The 24,353-nt window shown below is 41.8% G+C and overlaps 3 protein-coding genes, 1 long non-coding RNA gene and 12 other non-coding genes across 16 annotated transcripts; 9 read left to right on the top strand and 7 right to left on the bottom strand.

Moving 5' to 3' along the window:
- Positions 1-558: 558 nt before the first annotated feature.
- On the bottom strand, positions 559-631 carry TRNAR-ACG. The gene has a single exon. It is a non-coding gene; the product is annotated as a tRNA-Arg (tRNA).
- Positions 632-950: 319 nt separating this feature from the next.
- On the bottom strand, positions 951-1,032 carry TRNAS-AGA. Its single transcript has one exon. It is a non-coding gene; the product is annotated as a tRNA-Ser (tRNA).
- Positions 1,033-3,580: 2,548 nt separating this feature from the next.
- Positions 3,581-3,653, bottom strand: TRNAR-UCG. Its single transcript has one exon. It is a non-coding gene; the product is annotated as a tRNA-Arg (tRNA).
- A 2,437-nt stretch (positions 3,654-6,090) lies between these two features.
- Positions 6,091-6,162, top strand: TRNAW-CCA. The gene has a single exon. It is a non-coding gene; the product is annotated as a tRNA-Trp (tRNA).
- Positions 6,163-9,236: 3,074 nt separating this feature from the next.
- Positions 9,237-9,307, top strand: TRNAG-GCC. Its single transcript has one exon. It is a non-coding gene; the product is annotated as a tRNA-Gly (tRNA).
- A 360-nt stretch (positions 9,308-9,667) lies between these two features.
- Positions 9,668-9,739, top strand: TRNAM-CAU. The gene has a single exon. It is a non-coding gene; the product is annotated as a tRNA-Met (tRNA).
- Positions 9,740-10,186: 447 nt separating this feature from the next.
- TRNAS-UGA lies at positions 10,187-10,268 on the top strand. The gene has a single exon. It is a non-coding gene; the product is annotated as a tRNA-Ser (tRNA).
- Positions 10,269-11,331: 1,063 nt separating this feature from the next.
- TRNAQ-UUG lies at positions 11,332-11,403 on the top strand. Its single transcript has one exon. It is a non-coding gene; the product is annotated as a tRNA-Gln (tRNA).
- A 512-nt stretch (positions 11,404-11,915) lies between these two features.
- TRNAQ-UUG lies at positions 11,916-11,987 on the top strand. Its single transcript has one exon. It is a non-coding gene; the product is annotated as a tRNA-Gln (tRNA).
- A 1,627-nt stretch (positions 11,988-13,614) lies between these two features.
- On the top strand, positions 13,615-13,696 carry TRNAS-GCU. Its single transcript has one exon. It is a non-coding gene; the product is annotated as a tRNA-Ser (tRNA).
- A 1,787-nt stretch (positions 13,697-15,483) lies between these two features.
- On the bottom strand, positions 15,484-19,341 carry LOC120870476. The gene is made up of 2 exons (XR_005722779.1): positions 19,264-19,341; positions 15,484-18,200 (listed from the first exon to the last, which is right to left on the bottom strand). It is a non-coding gene; the product is annotated as an uncharacterized LOC120870476 (long non-coding RNA).
- Positions 16,175-16,247, bottom strand: TRNAR-UCG. The gene has a single exon. It is a non-coding gene; the product is annotated as a tRNA-Arg (tRNA).
- On the bottom strand, positions 17,525-17,596 carry TRNAM-CAU. The gene has a single exon. It is a non-coding gene; the product is annotated as a tRNA-Met (tRNA).
- On the top strand, positions 18,310-19,739 carry LOC120870456 (histone H4). The gene has a single exon (XM_040250118.1). The coding sequence runs from the start codon at positions 18,519-18,521 to the stop codon at positions 18,828-18,830; it is 312 nt and encodes a 103-aa protein (XP_040106052.1). The 5' UTR covers positions 18,310-18,518; the 3' UTR covers positions 18,831-19,739.
- Positions 19,740-22,453: 2,714 nt separating this feature from the next.
- LOC120870447 (histone H2B type 1-C/E/F/G/I) lies at positions 22,454-23,012 on the bottom strand. Its single transcript, XM_040250110.1, has one exon. The coding sequence runs from the start codon at positions 22,886-22,888 to the stop codon at positions 22,508-22,510; it is 381 nt and encodes a 126-aa protein (XP_040106044.1). The 5' UTR covers positions 22,889-23,012; the 3' UTR covers positions 22,454-22,507.
- Positions 23,013-23,245: 233 nt separating this feature from the next.
- On the top strand, positions 23,246-23,812 carry LOC120870427 (histone H2A type 1). Its single transcript, XM_040250092.1, has one exon. The coding sequence runs from the start codon at positions 23,281-23,283 to the stop codon at positions 23,671-23,673; it is 393 nt and encodes a 130-aa protein (XP_040106026.1). The 5' UTR covers positions 23,246-23,280; the 3' UTR covers positions 23,674-23,812.
- The last annotated feature ends 541 nt before the right edge of the window (positions 23,813-24,353 follow it).

Below are 24,353 nucleotides of genomic sequence, written 5' to 3'. Positions count from 1 at the left end.
TGATTTTACATTTGTTTAAACCTTTAGAAGGCACAACATCAGGGGCCAATTGTAATGAAAACTATGAACATCAGTCCACAGTAGACTCATCATTTCTAACAAGTGTACCCATTCTGTTGACGATGGGGGAGACTATACATGTGTGAGAAGGTGTGTGCACCTTTCTCTCAATTTTGCTGTGAACTAGTAATTGCTCTTAAAAACTAAATCTTAAAAAAAGAGAGAAGAAAAAATTGCTATCAAGAAATCTCTTTGTGAGACTTTCAATCTTAACTCTTTGAGAACGATGCATCTGAAAGGTGTTCCCTCTTTTATGTTTCCCTCATACACCTAAGTAAGTTTCCGTCAGTTTCAAAAACAATTTAGTGATGTGATTTAAAGAAAATTTTTGTATGTAAAAGAATAGAGAGCTATAGCTAAAGCCTGTGTATTAACACTTTTGTCATTTTGTATGCAGTGATATTGTAAAATAAACAGAAAATTAGAAAAGCTTAACATGGAGGCCTGGAGAAGATGGGAATTTGTGGAAATTTACAGAAAGGGCGTTATAAAAAGCAACGAGCCAGCCAGGAGTCGAACCTGGAATCTTCTGATCCGTAGTCAGACGCGTTATCCATTGCGCCACTGGCCCACCCACGAGTAGAACAGGACTTACAGTTTTAGAAAAAGGGAAGTTGTGGCATCACTGTTGCTTTAAATATGAATGTGTGAAATCTTTCCTTTCGGTTTGAGATCCTGAGAAAGCTCAGAACTGAAATAGAAGAAAGTCTTACTGGTTCTTTTTTCTAACTCATAAAATATGACTCCTTCGTGGTCTATAAGAACTCTGTTTTGATGTGATTTGTAAAAGGTCTGAGAGAGTGTTTAATATTTTAAAAAGTGTCTTGAAATTGAAGGTAAATCAGACTAGATGGAAATTTTATTATGCTAAAGAGGAGGGAAAATTAACTCGTAGTCGGCAGGATTCGAACCTGCGCGGGGAGACCCCAATGGATTTCTAGTCCATCGCCTTAACCACTCGGCCACGACTACACATATACATGGGTGCTTTCAATGTTCTCCATGTTACTATATAACACTTATTTTAAGCAACTTCAGTATTTAGTCATTAAAAAGGGCAAAACAAAAATGATAAATTCCATTAATAGTTGATAAAATCGAAGAGGAGTCAACCAACTTTATTTCCAACATGTAGTAAACCGAGAATGGTCTTTTTCTAGAAAGCAAATCGCCATATATTGCAACAGTTAAAAAAAAAAACAACCCTTATTTCTGCTGGAGTAGGAAATTAATGCTCAATAAATAATCTGGCACAGCTGTTCCTTACAGACACTCTATGTCTTTAGACATTTAATCTAGTGCCTGGAATATAGAAAGGGCTCAACAAATGTCAGCAGCTTTTGTAACTGTTATTTTTAAGTTCAAGAATAAGGATCTATCAAAATATTCCCCATGAAGCCCGATCTCCCATCTCTTTGTAAGGCTCAAAATATTTTAAAGCAGTAGGTAGAATATTTTTGAATAAAATAGTAATATGAAAATATTTCTGAGAATCAAATCCACTTCATGGCATGGGACTTTTTTCTCAGAGTATCTAATACTGTATGGATAATGTTTAAAAAATTTGCAGAGACCATTTCCAAAACAAGACCAGAACCCCAGGATCTTCACTTTGCTGAAACTACACAACCATTACCACAATCTTAACTGTATGCGCATGCATGTGGGTGTGTTAGTGTACAAGGAGACTGTATTTCATTCATCAACTCTATTTCATGAACAGAGGGAGGACAGGGCATGATTGATAAACCCCTGCTTATGTGCTGATAGGTTGAAAATTACCTCCTGCAGCTCAGACCTCATGTCTGGGCTCCAGAAAATACAGTTGTCCTAGTTACTTCTTGTTGCATGTCCATGTTCATCTCAAAAGCAATACATCCCCAAATGAAAGCTCCATTCTTTCCTTCTAAACTTGGGTCTTCTCCAACAACCTAGATTTTTGTTTAACAGGAGCACCCAGGTACCAAAACCAAAGACTCAGAACTCCCCTTATATCTGTTCTCTAACTCCCTCTCCAGAGGCCACAGGTTTCCAGGTCTTTGGTTCAACCTTGGAACTGTTTCTCAGTCTGGCTTTTCCTCCCAAGTGTCAAATCCATTTTCTAAGATCAGGTTCCAACAGTTTCTCATAGGCTCAACTGCAACAATTTCTTGAAAGTTTTCTGGTCCCTTGTCCCTGAAGAGATTCATTCATTTCTTGTTTCAAAATTTGTATTCTGGGCACAATCACAGCATAAACACTTTGCTAGGTGCTGCTCGTTCAGTGGAGAGCCGCAAAAATATGGCTACTGTTCTGAGAAATTTTCAGAGTGAACAATTACAAAAGTGAGTATTCACCATTGAGTTTGATAAGTGAGAGGTCCGCGGTGCCTTAGTAGCCCACAGGAAGAATGTAGATCCCAATGATGAATATCTTAGGTGGTTGCTTGGAGACTCACTCATTAAACACTAAGTTTCATGAAGAAATGTTCCAATTATACCTTATCTCTGGCCAAATGGATATTCTGAATCATGTTTAAACTTAGATCTGAAGGGTGTGTGAAAGTGAGCCAAATTGGAGATGGGAGCAGTGTTCTGGACTTAAAACTTGTGGAATATGAGATAAATAAAAAAAGTGTTGTTTTTTGGAGGGGGAGAAGGAGGGAGAGCAGTGAGAGGGAACACCTTGGAGATGTAGTTTAGGGCAGATTATCTAGGCAGGGCTAAATCAGCATTAATTGATGTGTTAATCTGAGAATGCAAATTAGATTGGATCTCTCCCCTCCTTTAAAGTCTTTAAAGTTACTTTGTGGCCTTCAGGGAATATCACAGTGACGTAGGAGTCCCTCAGCACCGGTCTCTGTCTAATTTTCTCAGCTCTTTTTCTGACCACTCTGTCAAGGGGGCCTGGATTCCCGAGGCAAGAAAGGATCTACTCTACCTCGCACAATGCTGGTTTCTTGATGTTGACCCTCTGTCTTGTATCCTAGGAGCCCTGTGCTCTTCTCCCAGGGCTTTTGTTTAAACAGAACAGCTTCTGTCAGTCCCACCTACCCCCCCTTTTTTTTTCTTTAATTAAACTTTTACTGTAAAAAATTTCAAACATTTTAAAAAGTTGAAAGAATCGGAAATTATCTATATACCCACCACCCAGATTCAATAATTGTTACCAAATTCCTGAGCCCAACTCCCCAAATTCTGATTTTGTAGTTCAAGTATAGCGCTGAGAGGGAACCAGGCAAGCTGGGAAAGCTTGCATTTCTAGGAAGCTCCTCGATGTTGGCACTGGTTCGAGAGCCAAATTTTGAGAACAGCAGACCGGGATAGATGATAGATACTGTGGATAGAGGAATAGACACTGGACGAGTAAAAAGAAACATAAAGCAAAGGAAAGGGTGTTGAGCAGAAATGCATGGAGGATAAAACTATTCAGGAGAAAAGGAGATTTCTGATTACGGACTTTAACCAAGAAAATTGGATTTTTAAGAACGATCGTTATGAAAGTTTACAGTTTCTGAGTAGTAATAATTTAAGCGCCATAGCAACCACGAAGGGATTCGAACCCTCAATCTTCTGATCCGAAGTCAGACGCCTTATCCATTAGGCCACGTGGTCCAGCCATAACTGCGGTCCTGTGTTTGGATAATTCATTGAAAGAAAACAATCTCAACTATCCTTGTAGCATGTTATTATAGTTCTCTTGCATCGGCAGGCAGATTCTTTACAGCTGAGCCACCAACTGCTGCTGCTGCTGCTGCTAAGTCTCTTCAGTCGTGTCTGACTGTGCGACCCCATAGACGGCAGCCCACCAGGCTCCCCCGTCCCTGGGATTCTCCAGGCAAGAACACTGGAGTGGGTTGCCATTTCCTTCTCCAGTGCATGAAAGTGAAAAGTGAAAGTGAAGTCGCTCAGTCGTGTCCGACTCTTAGCGACCCCACGGGAAGCCCATAATTGTAAGATAGTGAGAGTATTATTGCAAACAAGGACATTTCCAGCTCCTCAAAAATCCTACCATCTAGTTGGGGAAATAGGTTGAACCTGAGGGTTAAAAATACTCTAAAGTTAAAACAAGGAGACGATGCTAATAATAGAGTGCTTTATCTTTTGATGTGAATCTGGGAGAAAGGCCACAGTAGGGAAGGAATGCTTGAGCTGAGAGCTGAAGGAGAGGAATAGAGCTGGATCGCTTATTTACTCAGGGGACCACCGCTGCTTTGCGGGGGGCTTTCAGGTAAAGATTGTGGATGAAAGACAAGAATTTGCTTTTGTGCACTCCAGAAATCCCACTCAAAACAGCCTCCAAACCTAAATTCAACTAGGATCAAAATTTCGGGAGAGGAGGCAATAGTAAGAAACTCGGCATCTGGAAAGCTGATTGAAGTGTGATACTTTGTTGACTTGTCAGACCCCAGAAATCTGAATTCTAAACACATTGTATAGGAAAAGTGAAGAGGCGATCGGATACACACCACAGAACCTCCATCGTCCTGCCCCTTGCCAGGCACGGGAATTGTCAGCAGTAGCTTCACCTGGAAACTGGCTATTAGGAGCTGAATTGTGTCCTCCTGTCTGCTTCCCCTACTCCCACCGCGCCTCATATGCCGAAGCTCTAACACCTCAATACCTCAGATATGACTTTGGTTGGAGACAGGGCTTTTAAAAAAGTAACTAAAGTAAAAAAGGTCATATGGGTAAGCCCTGATACAATGACTGGTGTCCTTATTTTAAAAAGATCAGGACACAAACACACAGAGGAAAGACCACGTGAAGACCCAAGGAGAAGAACCGCCCTCTATAAACCCATTGACAGGGTTGTTCTTGAATTTCTAGCCTCCAGAACTGTGAGAAGATAAATCGTTGCTTAAGCCATCCAATTAGTGGTACTTTGCTATGGCAACAAACTAATATCACCCTGCCTCTCCACCATCCTGTAAGAAAACGGAAAATTATTATTATTTTGAGTGAGTAAAGTATAGAGTTGCTAGGCTCAGGCAGTGATTCTCAAGCTTTTCCCTTCATCACGATCGGGGAGGTTTTGTTAAAACAAAGGCTGCTGGGGTCCGCCTCCAGACCCGATTTTGTAGGCCTGGGGTGTGGCCAAGGACTTGTTTCGATAACAGGTTCACAGCTGATGCAAGCGGTCTTAGGTCGCGAACACTTTTTAAGAATCACTGGCTAGAAGAGGCTCTACACAGAACTGGTAGAAAATGCTAAGAACTCAGTAGATATTAGCGATTTGCTTTTCGTTGTGAACTGAATGGCAAGTGTACAGTACAGAGAGCAGAAGGCTCTTGGAATTCCAGTGAGAAATGAGGGTGTCAGGAGGACAAGCCATCTATGCTACACTTTTGAGGATAAAGCCTCTTTTTACCAGGTTGAATAATGGGACCAGGTGACCGCTGAGGTAGGAGAGGTGTGTGGGACGGGGTGGCGGGTGCAGGGTCAAGGACTGGACACCGCAGGGCAGGGAAGGCTGGGAATCTTTTTGAGAAGAAAGACCCTGATGCTAGGAAAGATTGAAGGCAGGAGGAGAAGGGGACGACAGAGGATGAGAATGTTGGAGGGCATCACCGACTTAATGGACATGAGTTTGAGTAAACTCTGGGAGTTGGTGATGGACGGGGAGGCCTGGCGTGCTGCAGTCCATGGGGTCGCAAAGAGTCGGACATGACTGAGCGAATGCACTGAACTGAACTGAGGTCTAGTGAATTTATAGTAAAAATGGTTGTTCGAAAATAGTGGCAGTTCTTAATCCTGTTTCATTGTGGATCTAAGCTGAGTACGTACACAGTTATTCTCAAGACAGGAAAGTTTCGAGAGGTGGAAAGATAGAAAGTGAGAAACCAATGAGTTTCCCCTATGCGGAGCACTGGGGCTTTTGAGTTAATATTTAATCTTTCTTATCTTTCTCTACCAAGCATAAGTGAAACTATGAATAGTGGGGAGAAAAATAATCAAGTTTACCAATAAAAAGATAAATCTTTAGGACTTGGGGGCGAGGAGAAGGCATTATTTAAATCCTAATTTAGAATAGAGTCCACCATTCACTTGTGACCTCGTGGCGCAACGGTAGCGCGTCTGACTCCAGATCAGAAGGTTGCGTGTTCAAATCACGTCGGGGTCAACTTTTGGGGAAAGGGAGCTTTCTTTCACAAAGTTGCTGGCCAGTCTGTGTTTGACTCAGGTAATAATCTCTTGAAGAGGAACCTCTTTCCAGAAGTTATTGAAGATCATCTGGCAAATAGAAGTAAAGAAAATGTAGATCAACTTAAAGCATCAAGCTTATGATTTTTATTTTGTTTTTCAGGAATACGAAGAGTAAGTAAATACATGGAAATGATGAAGGAGGTGGAGGAGAAGGAAGGGGGTTAGGGGAAAGAAGATGGCAGAGGAAGAGGAGGGAGAGGAAGAGGGGAAGAGGTCTATACTCCAGCCCCAAGTAAGTAGATGTCTGTAACTCTTGTCGACATCCTGTTTGCTACCTTGTAAGATGACTGAAGTGACTTACCAGCAGCAGCAAGAGACTAAAAAGCCTCTTGATGAAAGTGAAAGAGGAGAGTGAAAAAGTTGGCTTAAAGCTCAACATTCAGAAAACTAAGATCATGGCATCTGATCCTATTACTTCATGGGAAATAGATGGGGAAACAGTGGAAACAGTGTCAGACTTTATCTTTTGGGGTTCCAAAATCACTGCAGATGGTGATTGCAGCCATGAAATTAAAAGACGCTTACTCCTTGGAAGGAAAGTTATGACCAACCTCAGTTCAGTCAGTTCAGTTCAGTCGCTCAGTCGTGTCCGACTCTCAAGGCTATGGTTTTTCCAGTGGTCTTGTATGGATGTGAGAGTTGGACTGTGAAGAAGGCAGAGCGCCGAAGAATTGATGCTTTTGAACTGTGGTGTTGCAGAAGACTCTTGAGAGTCCCTTGGACTGCAAGGAGATCCAACCAGTCCATTCTAAAGGAGATCAGCCCTGAGTGTTCTTTGGAAGGAATGATGCTAAAGCTGAAACTCCAATACTATGGCCACCTCATGCAGAGAGTTGACTCATTGGAAAAGACTCAGATGCTGGGAGAGATTGGGGGCAGGAGGAGAAGGGGACGACAGAAGATGAGATGGCTGGATGACATCACCGACTCGATGGACATGAGTTTGGGTGAACTCCGGGAGTTGGTGATGGATAGGTAGGCCTGGCAGGCTGCGATTCATGGGGTCGCAGAGAGTTGGACACGACTGAGAGACTGAACTGAACTAAACTGAAGAGACTCCAATGTGGGTAAGCCACTCCTGCATTCCAGATCCACAGAAAATATGAGATAGTAAATGTTTGTTATTTTAAGCCACTAAGTTTTAGGGTAATTTGTTACACAGCAGTAGACGATGAGTACGTTTTATCTCAAAATCATCTCCTGTGTTTACCAATACTAATATATATTACGATCCTTATCGAATCCTTACTCACCAAAAATCCGGATTTTGAAAATCTCGCTAAATAGCTCAATTTTACTTTCTCACTCTGAGTCACTATAGAGATTCCTGACATAATGTTCTCTCTTGTCCAATAAACTCAGCTTTGTTTTTCAGTGATGTTATTGATGACGTTCTGAGGAGTTAGCAAGGGGTTCCCTTGTAGCTAAGTTGGTAAAGAACCTGCCTCCAATGCAGGAGACCTGGGTTTGATCCCTGAGTCGGGAAGATTCTCTGGAGAAGGAAACAGGCAACCCACTCCAGTATTCCTGCCTGGAGAATCCCACGGACAGAGTATACCCCATACAGTTAGTGGGGTCCCAAGAGTTGGATATGATTTAGCATCTAAACCAAATGAAATCTGAGGAAAGAGTGCACATTGTAAAGACTACTTTTATAACAAAGAACATACATACTTTTAGATAGTTGTTGTAAAATAACCTACAGTATGTAATCAATTCAGTACAACTAATATGAGCACCAACTATGTGCATTACACCAAAGATTCCTGTTTATAATAGAAGATACAAATTCTGACTCCCAGTGGTTCATTAAAAAGTTCCATGAAATAAAAATCAGTGGCTAATATTTATCTGATAGCTTTATACTATTTTTAAAGGGTTCAATAGGCATCATTTTATTTTATTTTTACAACCCCTAGAGGAATGTAAGTTGAATGACTTACATTCAACTCTGCTAGGCTCTATTTACATATGAATAAACAAATTAGGAAACTTGGCTGAATTTATTTATATCTTTCATACTGTCCAGTTATATATTATTCTGTTGCTAGGATTTGGAAGAACCTAATTTATGGCCTGGATTCTTCCTTTAAGATCAACATTAATAACCTATTAATTTACTAAAAGGCTTTTTGCCATTCTTCCCCTTCAAAGCATGCTAATCATAGCCACCTATTAAATATTGCAATTTCTCTATTCTGAAGAAGAAGTGAAGAGATTTCTAGAGTGAAAAAAATTCCTGGGCTTTCACATGCTTTAATAATCTAGGCTGTCAGATTCTGCTACTTCCCTAAAGCGCACACTCAAGAGTCATTTCAGTAGAGATTATTTTCATTGATTGTCAGTGGTTTTCTCTGTGTTGTTTTTTTTCCTCCAAACCAGCTGAAAAGTCCCGAAACACAGGATTTGTTTCTAGGCCCCATTTGTCTTTTGCTTCCGAAGCTCCACAGTGACCTCGGCAAGCTGTCTCCAGGAGCAAGTAAGGAGAAGGAAGTGGGAGAATTATTTTTTCCTTTATTATTTTCATTTTTATCCTGCTTCCGTTGACAATATCCTCCCTGCCAAACTTGGGTCTCCATAAACAGAATGACAATAGAAGGTCTTTTTTCCAAAATGAAGCAACTTGGTGCTTCAAACTTGAATTGAGCACGTTGGCCTAGTACATAAATGAACTGGCTTTCAGCCTTAATGAGAAACTTTCAGAAAGTGTTTTCATTAAAGATATAAATTGAGGAAGGGATGGAGAAAGACATTTTTATATGTCGGGGGTTTATAGGTATTTTTCATTTTCAAAAGACTCCAAGTCACATATCAGCAGTGTCAGTTTCCTTCTAGTTCACAGGTTTTCCCAGAATATTTAGATGTAATCTGTTATTTGATGGGATTTAGGAACATTCTGGGGAAAGAAAATACACATCCTCATTATTTTCCCCAGAATTTAGGAATAAGATAAATATATGAATACAAATAAAGAGCGTTGAACTCGTCGAGGCATTGGTGGTTCAGTGGTAGAATTCTCGCCTGCCACGCGGGAGGCCCGGGTTCGATTCCCGGCCAATGCAAGAGGTTTACTTTTCCCGAAAAGCCACAAACAAAAAGTATTTTTAAGGTAAGTGCACTTCTGGTAATTTACTGGTAATTTACAATTTCACCTTTGTAAATTTACAATTTCAATTTATAAATTATACCTATTGGCATGCATTTGGTTTTCCAACAACCAAGCAAACCTCAATTGATAGCAGTCTTTAAGGTGATTTCTGAGTAGGTGGTATTTGGAGGTGGAATGTGGCCACGAACAGACAAATATGCAGTATTCCTACTCTTCGAAGCATCTTTAGAAAGACATTCATAATATCTTAGATCTAAGAAAGTGCCAAAATTTATCCCCTTGAAAATGAATTAAAAAACAGAGCACTCATGTTAGCAGAGTGGCGCAGCGGAAGCGTGCTGGGCCCATAACCCAGAGGTCGATGGATCGAAACCATCCTCTGCTATTTGCGGTGTCTCTTTTTTTGACTGAAACCTGATCTTAGAAGGGACTGAATGCTTTTACAACAGACTATCACATCTAGCTTGTGCACTAACTCTGGATGTGTAAGAGTCGCTAAAGTTGCTTGTTAGAAATACCTCTTTCCCATTTTTAACGGAGGTAAAGCTTATTCTTTATGTCTGGTAAATTTGTTGGAATTTAATCTCTCAGATTTGGGGACCACTGCACCTCGTAGGGGTTGGAATGTGACCTTCGTAAAATCTCTGGTATCTTGTACGTCAGACAAAGGTTACATTTTGTGATAAGGTCTGTAACCAACATTTCAATCTTCAAATTGTTGATATTTTTATCATGATGACAGGCATTCCAGAACAGCTGTTAAAATGAAAGGACATTTGTAACAGGCAAGATATTCCTCATGGGAATATATCTAGACAATCTAATCAGTTATGTAGTCGTGGCCGAGTGGTTAAGGCGATGGACTTGAAATCCATTGGGGTCTCCCCGCGCAGGTTCGAATCCTGCCGGCTACGTAGCGTCTCTCTCTTTTTTCTTCCCCCCCCTCCTCTCCAGGTCCAAGTACCAACTGTGGAAACTTAACATGAAATATACTGTTTCCCTGATTATTATTATCCTTCTCCATAAAATTGGATGGAGGAAAGTTTAGTCCCCTAGTATCACTGTCTGTAGAGAAAATCTTTGAAATTTACTTTGGTAAACGCTAGGGATTTCTGAGACCATTATAAAGATGTTATTATTATTTTTTTAATCTTAGGCATTAATTCATTTTCAATTATTATCTCCCGAACTTAAATTCAGTTCAGGTCTGACTTTCGATCCTCGCTTGCCTCGTTTTCCCCTTAATGAACTTCCAAGAATTTGGGTATATCAAGGCATCACTATTCTACTCGTGAATATTTTGACGTTTCAGAACCAGTATTTCAAACAGAAATTTCCAACATTCCTTTCTGGAGCCCTCTTATTATTCCATTTAGGAGGCCAGATTGTAGGGAGGAAGTACCAATTGAAGAATATTCAAAACTGTTTTCAGATTTTGGCTAAATTTTATTAAAAAAAAAAAACGAAACTGTTTCGCTTGCTAAAACTCTAAGACATATGCACACGGTATATGCTACAGAAATAAGAATGAATATAACAAAATTTCAACTTGTATAAAGCCTACAATCGATCCATTTGGAAATGCTGATAAGCAAAAAGAAGTTTGTAAAAATACTCCAAAATTTTTCCTTAATCTCAAAACTACCAATAATTTCCTAATTTATCTTGAACGTTTTTCTTCTTTTTCTATATTCACACGTGTCCTATGGAATTTTTAAGTGTAGACACCATATATAGACATTCATGGCCCAGGTCAGAAATTCAGTAAGTGTAGTTTTGATTTTGCCAGGAAGGCAGGTACTCAAACTCTACGTGGACTCTGAGAATTAACTGGAAGCAAAGTGAGCTCTACGCTTTTCACATTGCGGAGCACTGATAATGAGGCCTTCATTCATACAAGACAGAAATCATCAGAATAAAGTGCATGTGACACACTGCAGCCACGTTCCTAACTGCTTGCGGCGAAGAGTATGTAATGGCCCCATGGTGTAATGGTTAGCACTCTGGACTTTGAATCCAGCGATCCGAGTTCAAATCTCGGTGGGACCTAACTTTTGGTGCCTTCCCTCCCCGTGTCTTCAATCACTGTGGTACCTCGAGGAGGCCAGACACCTAAGCACTTGCGCGGCTAGACACCCCAGCCCCTCAGCTAGGAGGCAATGTCCTACCGAACAACTTTCTTTATCCATTCATCTGAGATTTCCCATCTGTTGTTTTCTTCTCCATTTCCTTCTCTGGACCACAGAATCTCCTCAGATTCAAATAATTTAGATTGCCGTCTGCTTAGTGACTATTCGCGTTTTATACCCCTGACCTCAGTTCTGGGTCCAAGTTCCATCAGTTTTTAATATGAACTGGGTCCTGAGAAATTCGTAGTGCCTGTGAGCCTTGGTCGTTGCATTTCTCTCGGATCCTTTGCTGACTGGGATACAACTGATTCTTTATATATATATATACATATATATATATATAATAAAAATTATAGTTCACAAAATCTTGAATAGAACCACAGGCTCTTCAATGAATATTCAGAAATCTTTCAGCAGGTACTAGATTATAGTGGCCCCATGGTGTAATGGTTAGCACTCTGGACTTTGAATCCAGCGATCCGAGTTCAAGTCTCGGTGGGACCTTCTTTATTTTTGGTGGCCGGCCAATTTTCTCTTGGTTTGCCTCAAATTGATAATGTACACATCGGTTTCCGGGCATAACCTTCCCACTTAGGCATCCTTCTCCGGAGAAGCATCCTCCCTTACTTTCTTCTGGGACTTTTATGAAGTGGGTCAGATCTGTAAGTGAACTATGTACTTGAGTGATCACAAGTTCATATATCAGAGGCCTTTATAGGAGTCTCAGAAGACAGGCCCCACCTGTAACCCTTTTCTCCTTCGGAGCTCAGGCAAATGCTCTGTAGGCTGCAAAACTGTGCACACAGACCAGAAAATATCCAAAATATACAATAAGATTCTAAGCTATCGGTCATCTGAGAGTTTCCACTGTCTCTTTACAGGACAGCGTAGTCTCTACTGTCTCTTAATGTTCCCACTGAATCTATGCTGAAGCCTTTGAAAGATCAGCTGACCAGGATACAAATCTTCCTGTGAAGGTTACTTATATCAATGTCCCATGGTGAAGTGGTTAACTCTCTGGTCTCTGAATACAACAATATCAGCTGTCAGCGGGACTCTAAATTCCTTCTGTTGACTTTCTCACCACAGTTTGAGCATGTATCCTCCAGTACTCTCAATGACAGCAAAATAAGAGTCCCCACAAATGTGTGCCTCTGGCATTCTAGAAAAAGTTCTGCAAAGTTCTTCCTGCTTATTAAGCCTGTCATGGAAGTGCTTTAGAACCTCTGCATTAATTTCCTATTGTTGCTGTGGTAATTGACCACAAATTTAGTACTTAAAACAACACAAATTTACTTTCTTACAGTTCTGGAGTTCAGAACTGTAAAATCAAGGTTTCTGAACGGCTATGTTTCTTCTGGAGACTTCAGTGAAGAATATTTCAAGAGACTTCAAGAATACTTCCTTGCTCTTTTCGATTTTAATGGCCTATTCCATGCACTGCTTCTTGGTTCTACATTCACATTTCCTACTATTGAATGTGATCCTCCTTTGGGTCCACTTGGATAATCCAGGATACTCTTCCATCTTGAAATCCTCAATTTAATCATATCTGCAAAATCTCTTTTACCACGTAAGGTAACGTATTCTTAGATATTATGAGTGATATCATACAGTATTTGTCTTTCTTTATATGTCTTAGCTCACTTAGCATAACACCCTCCAGGTCCATGTTGTCTTGAATGGCAGAGTTTCCTTCTTTCTTGTGGCTGAATAACATTCCATTACACACACACACACACACACACACACACACACGCACATCGCATTTTCTTTATTCATTTCCTGACAATTTTTTCCCCATATCTTGACTATTGTAATCAGTGTTGTAATAAACATAGGAGTGCAGATATATTTTTGATATCCTGTTTTCATTTCTTTTGGATAAATAAAAGTGGGACTGTTGGATCATAAAATAGACCTAGCTTTAAGCCTTTTGAGGATCCTTCACACTCTTTTCTTTAGTGCTTGGAGTGTGGTCTTTTATTTTTTCTTCCTTTATCAAAGCAAGAGGGCCATTTATAGGGAGAAAAGACATTTTCTTCATTAGCTAAAAAAATAATAATGTAATTTCACAAATAGAACTGTTGTGTAAAGAAATATAATTTTATCGGGAGAGAACTACGCAGAAGACGAGGTGGCCGAGTGGTTAAGGCGATGGACTGCTAATCCATTGTGCTCTGCACGCGTGGGTTCGAATCCCATCCTCGTCGTCCTGTCGCCTCCCGCTGTAGTGTGGGAGTGAGGTTTTAGTGCCTTGTGAACAAGGTATAGATCGGTGTTCCGTTAGGAACGAACTGTGTAACTTTCACTATCAATAACGCATGTTTTTAACCCCTTTTATAGAAAGATTAGGAAATCCGTCGGGTGGATGAGTTAAGAAACTGCTGCCTCTGCTCAGGCTCAGGTGTGCTCACTGATTCTACTGCTTCTCCACCGGAGTCAAAAACCGATTCCGGGCCTTCTGAGTTCCGTTGTCTGTTAACACCCTGCCCAACCCGCTGACCGCCTCCTTCCTGCCTGCGTTCCAAACAGTGAAGCAAATTACACACTACCAGGGAGTTTTCTCAAAATGTCCTCGTTTCCGCCACACCTTCACACAGCTGAATCAGTAAAGCCGAGGGTGACGTCTCTGTGGTTGCAGGGACCACAGGTGACTCTGATGGGTTGAGAACCACGGGTCATTCTCTTCATTCACTGCTCCCAACCGCTCTCCAGCCATGGTTCCTTGTCTCGGCAGTTTTTGTATATATATTTGCCATTTAAATCCCAGGCAGCACGTTTCCATGTCCAAGGCAGTCTCTCCTTACACCTCATCACTCCCTACCAGCCCCGCGGTGGCCCCCAATCTCTTCCTCAGACTCTAGCTTTACCTGACCCCTGGTCCCTGCTTTCAGGAGCAGAAACTGTTCACATGCTCTGCTTTTGCTCATGCAGTCACTTCTGTCTGTAAAGTCTCTACTCCTTGGTGGCAAAATCTTTTTGCAAGAGGCACATCAAATGTACCTTTTCCGTGAATTCTCAAATGAAATCATCATTTTCCTCTGTATTTTGTATGAATGAATTTAGTCAAAGATCTGTTCCAGGCTCTGTTTCCTTCCTTCTTTGATCATGTTCTGCCACTTATATCTTAATTTTAGCACATAATCCCACAAAATCTCATCTGTTCCCCTCTTTTCTTTTACCTTACAGGAAAACTATAGCAAAGGGCTGAGTACATGGGGTGGAATAACAAAATTTGAAGGGACCATAAAGATGATCTTTTGGAAAATCCTCCCTCTCATCACCTGTCTCTGTTTTATGGATGAGAAAACTGAGGTAGAGACCAGACAAATTGCTTGCTAAAAAAAAAAAAAAAATCATATAACCAACTTTTCCTTACTAAGGTTCATGGGAACCAAGAAAGAGGTTAAAGTGATAAGGTCTTTCCAACGTGTTCAAATATAGTGACTGGGATTATGATTTTTGAAACTTGGAAAATCCCTCTAAAGTATACTTGTCATAGGTCAGCAGATCTTCCAAAGGCTCATGAGGATTGAGACCTATGAAGTACAAATTTTGCAGTAAAATCTGATTTTGAATTTTATAAGACATGGCTTATGTGATACATGTGGTGCAAAGATGGCTCACAAACTATAACCCATTTTATTTGGAAAATAAAAACCGAGGAAACAATGATTCAGATTGGAGGCCAAAGTGGAGTCTTGAGGAATTGGTGTATGTTTTTTTATATCTTTGAATTTTCTCCAACAAATAATCACAGATATTGGATATCTGAGCAGTCAGTCTTAACCCTCTTGCCTCTCCATCCCCATGGTACCTTGTTTGAGAATAAGGTTGTAGGGGTACCACCCTTTTAGATCCTTTTCTCAACTTTGCACACTGTAAACATTCAACAGATAATCATGAAATAACAGGATACTGTATATGTGTGTATGTATACCTGTGTGTGCATGATATTGACATGGGAGGAAAAACTGTCCAGGCAGAATATACCTAAGGTATTTGTCACTTCTTTTAATACACATTAAAGGATTATTTGGGGCTTCTCAGTGGGTAAGAAATCCCCGCTACCCCGGTGCAATGTAACAGAGGGAGACACAGGCTGCCTCCCTGGGTTGGGAAGATGGCAACCCATAGTATTTTTGCCTGAAGAATCCCATGGACAGAGGAACCTGGTGGGCTACAGTCCATGGGGCTGAAAAGAGTCCCACGCAAAAGATAATTTTAAATGTGCTAATCTCTTCTATTGTTTCCAAAAAACAGAGAAAGAGGAATATGTTTAGTAGAAAAGAGCTAAGCCTCCATATGATTTGAATCTGGGAACATCGTATGTTTCACTAAGAACTCGACATTGGAAATTAAGTTTTCTTCATACTGATTATTATATTCAGTTATTTAAGTACAGAAAAAAAGTTTTTGTATATTTTTTGTGGTTATCTTCTCTGCCTTCCCGTTTGCATACACTTTGCAAACAGTCCAGCTCTTTTAATGACCTTAATATTTTGTTCTGTAATTTCTGTTTGAATAAAACCTGTTCTCATCCTTTTGACGGCAATAAAACCAAAGGAAAAAAAAAGAAGTTCAGATGGAAAAGACAAGAGAAGAATGGAAACCAGTGACAGATTTCAGCAGCCAGAACTCAGGACTAACAGAGAAGAGGTTGTAGTTTTGGAGTGAAAAGTCAAAACTAACCACGAAGGGATTCGAACCCTCAATCTTCTGATCCGAAGTCAGACGCCTTATCCGTTAGGCCACGTGGTCTCCAAGGACACAGACCTCCTGAGACACAGTAAATTTTCTGTCTCGTCCTGAATTGTGAAACCTGCCTAATGTCAAAAAGGCAACGGTCCCCGAGCCACCCTCGTCCTATCTTTAGAAAAATGGAAATTCGAGATTACAGGGGTTATTTGGGGCCAAGGAGTACCGCCTTGTGAAAGATAAGAACTGACAATTATTTCGGTCTTGGGTACTCCATAGAGGGAGTATATGGCACATAAAAGATGCCAAAACGTTGCATATGCACAGCCTTGTTGGAGACTCTATCTTATCTTTGAGAAAATTTTTGGCCTGGAAATTCAGCCAAAATGATTTTTGAGCATGATTGGTGTCTTTCTTTTCATGACTTTTCCACTCAAGCAAGAAAAAGCGTCCATGTCATCCTTTAAGATGGAGGACAAGGAAGGCTTCTCTAGTATTTGCTTGTGTATATCTTTTCCTTTTTGTGTCTACACTTTTTTTCTTTGCTGTAATAAATCTTAACCTTGGATATATCTTGATTCATGTGAATCCTTCCAGCGAATCACCAACTACCGGGTGGTCATAGGGCTACTGGAAACATTTTCCCTTTCCCCCGTTGCACTTAGTGTACAATCTTTTAAAGAAATATCTGTACTGTACACACGTGTACTATACAGTTACATATTGTTTTAAAAGCATGTCTACGCTGTAGGCTACTTAATGAGTTTTCTTAGTTCCTAGCACAGTATGTAACATAAATATCTGAATAGGAATCCTTTCTGAGAGAGGAAAAAAATATATAAAACAGTACACACATATATTTAAAAAATAAGCATAGAGAATAGTTCTCTTAGAGGTTGAAAAGGAAGGTAGAGGGTGGAGACATTTACAATAGCGGCCGAAGTGGTCTTCTGAGGTCAGCGTACAATTAAGGTCACCAAACTCTGCACTCTTGTCTCAAACAGTTACTTATTTACTTCAAAGATTAAAACGCTAGTAGTTGCAAAGAACCTGCGCAGGGATGGCCCAGGAGATTTTTAGTTTGTCATTTTAACTACATGGTCTCAATTTCTTACAAACAGTGCTTTCTGGATTATGAATAGAAGGAAGCATAACAAGATCTGGGCTTCCACTCCACCTCTCTTAATTCAGCACTTTCACAGCATCACAAGACAATGAACGCTGTCATGAAAACTGGAGACAATAATAACACGGTTACTTTGGCAAACAGAAGAAATCACGGAAACGGTTTTCACACTTATTTTCAGGGTATTTTCTAGCAGTTCAGAAAAAGTTAAAACTAGCAGAGGATGGTTTCGATCCATCGACCTCTGGGTTATGGGCCCAGCACGCTTCCGCTGCGCCACTCTGCTTTACAACTTACACGTCTTACTAATAATACCCTTAACTTTACTAGGAAGCACGCCTCTAACTTTAGAAAACTGTAAGGGCAGGGGCGGGGAAGGGTATTTATTTCAATACTTTGGCTACAAGATGCCAACAGTTTGGATTAATGTCGCTACCAGAATCAGAGAAAACAAGGAGTAGAAAAGTAAACATTAATACGGAGTTAAGTTACTGAGCGCAGAAGGAGGAACGGTTAGATAATTAAATCAGAATCACAAGTTTTAATAATCAGAGAAGAAAACGAAAATAAGACGTGAAAGGAACGTTGGTTCGCGCGGCTGGCGAGATTTCTACCGGAGAATCGCTAACCAACCATATGTATTTGCCTTCGGGGAAAAAAATCTTTTGGTTAGATTTCCCTTGGCTTGGTGAAAGAAAAGGCGAGGTCTTGAAGCTTTTAAATTCCTCTGGAGGGGTGTTTCGATTTGAAGGGGTTTTGTTACCGGGACGGAGCAGCAGTGCTGAAGGCCCCGTAAACGTGGAGGTAAAGCCGGGCCCTCATTTCCAACGAAGGTTACAGCAGTTCCGGTCATGTGGGCCAAGGCTCCAGTGCAACCGTCCCAAAGCATCCTAAGCAGCAAAAGAAAATAAGTTAAAAATGTTAATTTCTTTAGTCTGACCCAGTTTTAAATTGCATTCGAAAATTCCTGCTTACGGATGGAGGACTCACCGGAGAACCCTCAGCGAAGGGCCCGCTCGGTGGGCGGGGACTAAGTTATCGTGACGTCACCCAGAACTGGGTCACGAGGGGAGGGGCGGGCTGGCAGGCTAAATAAATGTGCCCGCGAAAGCGCTTTCAGTTCTCACTTCGGTCCGGAATCGGCTCATATAAGGGAATTGCCGCGGCTTTGTCGATGCTGTTTTGGACGTTCCCTTGGCAGCTTTACCATGTCTGGACGCGGCAAGGGCGGGAAGGGTCTTGGAAAAGGTGGCGCTAAACGTCACCGCAAGGTTCTTCGCGATAACATCCAGGGCATCACCAAGCCCGCCATCCGTCGTCTGGCCCGGCGTGGAGGAGTTAAGCGTATATCTGGTCTCATCTATGAGGAGACCCGCGGGGTGTTGAAGGTGTTCCTGGAAAATGTGATCCGCGACGCCGTCACCTACACCGAGCATGCCAAGCGCAAAACTGTCACAGCCATGGATGTGGTCTACGCGCTGAAACGCCAGGGCCGCACCCTCTACGGCTTTGGCGGTTAAGCTGCCGGTTTTCGGCGTTCTTAATATTTCCACCAAAGGCCCTTTTCAGGGCCGCCCACATGTTTCGATGAAAGAGCTGGCTAGCACTTTGCTGTTTCTCTTGTTTCCTAAGGAATATCTCACATGCTCAGTTTCCGCTAAAAAAAGCCCACCTCTTGGAATTTAACGCTGGAGGATGGCATGACAACCCACCCCAGTATTTTTGCCAAGATAATACATGGATAGGATTGCAAAGTCAGACATGACTATGAACGCACACAGGAAGTTTTACAGAGGTGGAAGTTCACTGTAGCTTTAAAAACAACTTCGGCGCGTTTAAGTTTTATGAGACACTGTCTGCCCCAGAAAGATTTCTTTAGTTCTGGGATATTTCGAATTTGGAATCGAGTATCCGCGGTACTTGAGTATTACAGAGAAGTCGGCTTACACTCACCGCGATGTAGCGATGCCTGGTTCTCCCCCGGCGGTGCCCTGTGCTCAAGATGGCGGCGAGGCAGAGGAACAAAGAAAGCCCGCGGCCGCGGCGGGAAGCGCGACTCGGAACAAAGGCGAATTCACGAGTAGGGCGGGTCTTCCCCCTCAGCGGGGGCGCGCTCCTGGGCTCGGCTGGCGTGTGGCGCTGCTGCTGGGCTCTGCTGACTAAAACTTGTACCCATGCATTGGGGGAACAATTACAATGGACCCGCCGGGAGAGCTACCATGTATTAGGTATAGAGGACACTATAGTCTGGATTCCTGTTTGAAAAATTTAAAAAGCCGACAGGAAGTATGTTTTTAAATGAGCAACATGAATGGCACTTAGGTTTAAGATTAAGTAAACATTTAAAAAAGTACTATACAGACATCAGGATTATTTACCTCAAAGGAAGTATGCATTGTTTTTGTTTGCTTTAAAAAGTTACCCGTATACTCACTGCTTAACTAAATACCTAATAGTCGGTGCCGGTGCACATGAACAAATAAATCCCTGTTATACCTTAAATGTCTTAGAGATCTGGTTCGTTCAGAGGAAGATCCAATCTTCCCTTTTGTTCTGTCTCAGGTCTCTTAATGCATTGATACACGTTTTCTCCAGATTTCCTGAATCTCACTTAGTTTTTTGACATTGATTTGATGTAGACCTGGCCTATAGAATGTCCTCCTGGTTTGGCTTGTTTCCTGAATGGGGTTATTTTCCTTGATTTCTGTACCCTGTATGACCTACAAAGTAGAAGTGATTTTCCCTAGATTTGACTAAAATAACTAATTTTCTTGTCAAGGAACAGGTTATAGATCATTGTATATAAATACTATTGTACATCAGGGTCACTTGTTAAGGGGATTTTATAGGTTCTAGGTCAGTCATTGGTTTAGGATAATTATTCATCATTTCTTAGTAAAATCTGATTTCTCCTCCTTATGGCCGGCAAGTAGTTTGTAGGGTGATACTTTGAAAGCCAGAAATCAGTGGTGTCATTTGGAATGCGATCTCTTTTAAAGATATGGGCTCTGGTGTTTAAATATGGAAAGAATCAGATGTTATTGGAGCTAAGGCACTGATTTGAGGAGATAAATTCATACGATGATGTTAATTTAACAAACAAAATTGAGCACATGGCATGTACCAGGCACTGTTCGATACTATGGAATTATAGCAGTGAACAACGGTGAACAAAACAGTATTTCTAAGTGCATGGAGCTTATATTTTGTTGGAAGGGGCACAGACAAAACAGGTAAAACAGTTTGTTAGATGGTGCTATGAACAAAACTGAAGCTGGGAAAAACTGTATAGTGTAGAGGAAGGAGATGGTACTTTAAATGACATAGGAAGATTTTGGGAAAAAATCTGACTCTAATTCTGAAGACGGGGGTTTGATCCCTGGGTCAGGAAGATACCCTGGAGAAGGAAATGGCAACCCACTCCAGTATTCTAGTTTGGGAAATCCTGTGGACAGAGGATCGTGGTGGGATACAGTTCATGGGGTCACAAGAGTCAGACATGATGTAGTGATTATACCAGCATCACCAGAAGGCTTTACTTGTAAGTGATGCTTGGGGAAAAAAGATTGAGAAAGTGAAGTTCCAAATGGAAGGAGGACTAAGTAGCAAAGGCTGGAGGTAGCAAGGAAGTTACCTGGTGGGCAGAGGGAGGCCAAGGGGGTGTGGAGGAAAAAAGAGACCAAGTTTGAGAGGCAAATGGAGGTGAGTAGTTTGCTTATGGCCTTGGAACCCAACACATCTGACTATTTAAAAGATACCTCTAATCCTAGTGAGGCACAAGAAAAATCCCTGGAAAATGACGCATATGTGGCTTGAACTAGCCATCAAAGGCAGGGAAGACTTAAGAGTCATAGGCACTAAGTTGTCCTCAAAACAGTTCAGGGAAGAGAATTGTTTTTTCAACAGGGGCAGGCCTGTTAGAAGCGGTTTGTATTGTTCACAATGCCAGACAAGGAATCCTAATTGGTGTTAAATGCTAGTAGTCTTTACAGCTCACTGCTTTGTTCAAGGCCTCAGAATTCTGAGATTCTGAAGTGGGCAGACCTGAGGGCAACTTCCCGGAACTTCAACTAGCTGCTTTAGCAACAGCTAATATTTTAGAGGACTCTTTGTGCCAGCACCACCCTAAGGGCTCTTTTATTGATCACCCCAGCCATGTCACATAGTAGTTGTTAATTATTATTCCCATTTTAGAGGTAAGCAAATGCTCACAAAGGGTTTAAGTACCATGTTCAAATTTAGCGGTCAAAGAGGCTAAACACGCTGGGGGATTTCTCCTTAAACCATGCTTATCTATTTCTTAAGTGTACGTATTTGTTTTCCAGAATACACTGTTTTAAACTGTATTTACAATTAACCTTGGAAAGTGAGAAATCAATGCTTTAATTATATGTAGGCTTTAGGGAATTTCCTTCACAAGCACTATTACCAAATGTAGTAACATTTAATGTTCACAAAAGTCTGTGTAGATATAGGGAGAAAAAATTTTCCCTTCTTTCTTTCCATATTCTTTGTTTGGTCTAATTGATACAAGATATATTAACAGGGAAAGACAAACCGGAACACCTAATTTGTATTACCTCCTCTGTACACTGAGAAGACTACAAAATGCCTGAGCCACTACCTTAAAATACCATCTTCAGATTAAAAAAAAAAAAACATGATGGGAGTAGGTAGTCTGTTTTCAGAGGTAACCAGGATATTATTATGCAGATTTAAGTAGTGTCCTTTTCCATAAAAAGCAGATTCTATTTGGACATTTTCTTCCCAGTAAAGCAAGGAAACCACGTTTACAATTGGACTATTTACTTTATAAATGTAAATGTCCTTAGGAAACACCCACTTTTCTAAGTATTAAGAAATTTTCCTGCTTCTTAAAAATGGCCAGCTTAGAATAACTGGCATCCTACCTTTTAAGAGATGTTTGCAAAGACACGTGGCTAATATGTAGCAAACTAAACTTTTGCGGTCAGGCTTACGCTGCTCAAAATTAGCTTCTTTGGCATTAGTGGTTGGGGCATAGACATTTTTCCTCACACAATGGTCAGAAACCTTAACCCTGATGGTTGTATATAATCTTTCTCACTGCTTGACCGAGCCACTTTAATACAGTCTAGAAAGTTACAGATCCTTTGAGACAAAGTGGGTGGCTCTTAAAAGAGCCTTGAGTTATTTGCCTTGTATTAAATGATGAAATTTACTTGGAGCTGGTGTACTTGGTGACGGCCTTGGTACCCTCAGACACCGCGTGCTTGGCCAGCTCCCCCGGTAGCAGCAGGCGCACCGCTGTCTGGATCTCCCTGGATGTGATAGTTGACCGCTTGTTGTAATGCGCCAGGCGCGACGCCTCGCCAGCGATGCGCTCGAAGATGTCGTTGACAAAGGAGTTCATGATGCCCATGGCCTTGGACGAGATGCCGGTGTCCGGGTGGACCTGCTTCAGCACCTTATACACGTACACGGAGTAGCTCTCTTTGCGGCTACGCTTGCGCTTCTTGCCGTCCTTCTTCTGCGCCTTGGTCACAGCCTTCTTAGAGCCCTTCTTAGGGGCAGGAGCGGACTTGGCTGGCTCAGGCATAGCAAAAGTCAAACAGGACCAGGAGGCGAACACAAAATACGCCCACAAGCCAAAGATCTTAGTATTTGTTTGGCCTGTATGCAAATGTGGGATGGCAGAATTACAATTTATGATTGGTCTTTTCATCACATCCTAACCTCTGATAGGCTCTTTATTTCAAGCTCTTATTGGCTCTTCCCTTAGCTCACGGTTACATAATTTGACCTTTTCTCTACAAACCCCCTATGCAAATTAGCAGGTGTTGTTTCAGATCTGGCTTTTGATTGGCTTGAATTTGTGTTTGGCCAATCGCATAGGCTGTTTTACCAAACCGCCGGAGAGTATAATTACCTAGCTTCTTGTGCCTTGAGAATCCATTTCTTTGAGTCTCAGCCTGTTTCTGGTGTCTCATTATGTCTGGCCGTGGAAAACAGGGCGGCAAAGCACGCGCTAAGGCGAAGACCCGCTCTTCGCGGGCCGGACTCCAGTTCCCCGTGGGCCGAGTGCACCGGCTGCTCCGCAAAGGCAACTACGCCGAGCGGGTCGGTGCCGGGGCCCCGGTGTACCTGGCAGCGGTGCTGGAGTATCTGACAGCCGAGATCCTGGAACTGGCGGGCAACGCGGCCCGGGATAATAAGAAGACCCGCATCATCCCGCGTCACCTGCAGCTGGCAATCCGTAACGACGAGGAGCTCAACAAGCTACTGGGCAAAGTCACCATCGCTCAGGGTGGCGTGCTCCCAAACATCCAGGCGGTGTTGCTGCCCAAGAAGACTGAGAGCCACCACAAGGCCAAGGGCAAGTGAATCTACCTAGATCTGTGTCGCTACAACCTTTTACCCAAAGGCTCTTTTAAGAGCCATCCACATTCTCACATTTAAAAGAGCTCGTAAACAACAGTACTTCCTCTTGCTTTATAATAGTTACATTAAAGCTACTGCATAGATACTACAGCATGTTCATCCGAAGTTATCCTTTCTCCTTGACGGGACTGCTCCAAATGTGATTAAGGGAAATGAATCACAGGAAAATGGGTAGTTTCAACAGTAAGGGGGTAAGGTTTACAAAAGCTGGAGTGGCTGTTTTCTCTAGAGAAAAGGTTTCTACTGTGCCAAAAAATACGGGTAGTGGTGGTAGACTGGAATGTCAGGCTACGTCTTTTGAAACAGCAAAACGAAAGGACCGCTGGGATCAGTGCGGGCTTTTCAAATAAATCAATTTCTGTTCACTGGTGCCAAATAGAAACCTGGAGACAGGGTGTAGTAGAAAATCGTAGTTTTTATTGCTTTGACTCTGCCCTCCCTTGAAAAAGAGTAGGAAGGAATTTTACACAATCTCAGTTCAGTTCAGTCGCTCAGTCGTGTCTGACTGCGACCCCATGAACTGCAGCATGCCAGGCCTCCCTGTCCATCACCAACTCCCGGAGCCTACCCAAACTCATGTCGGTGATGTCATCCAACCATCTCATCCTCTGTCGTCTTTCTGC

This window comes from Oryx dammah, unplaced genomic scaffold, assembly GCF_014754425.2.
Source record: "Oryx dammah isolate SB20612 unplaced genomic scaffold, SCBI_Odam_1.1 HiC_scaffold_11, whole genome shotgun sequence".
Taxonomy (NCBI): domain Eukaryota; kingdom Metazoa; phylum Chordata; class Mammalia; order Artiodactyla; family Bovidae; genus Oryx; species Oryx dammah.
Note: the sequence above shows the minus strand (reverse complement) of the source record. Positions and strands in the feature narration are given on the sequence as shown.

Excerpts from the sequence above, each read along its gene's own strand:
- LOC120870456 (XM_040250118.1), top strand. The coding sequence starts at position 18,519 with ATGTCTGGACGCGGCAAGGGCGGGAAGGGTCTTGGAAAAGGTGGCGCT.
- LOC120870447 (XM_040250110.1), bottom strand. The coding sequence starts at position 22,888 with ATGCCTGAGCCAGCCAAGTCCGCTCCTGCCCCTAAGAAGGGCTCTAAG.
- LOC120870427 (XM_040250092.1), top strand. The coding sequence starts at position 23,281 with ATGTCTGGCCGTGGAAAACAGGGCGGCAAAGCACGCGCTAAGGCGAAG.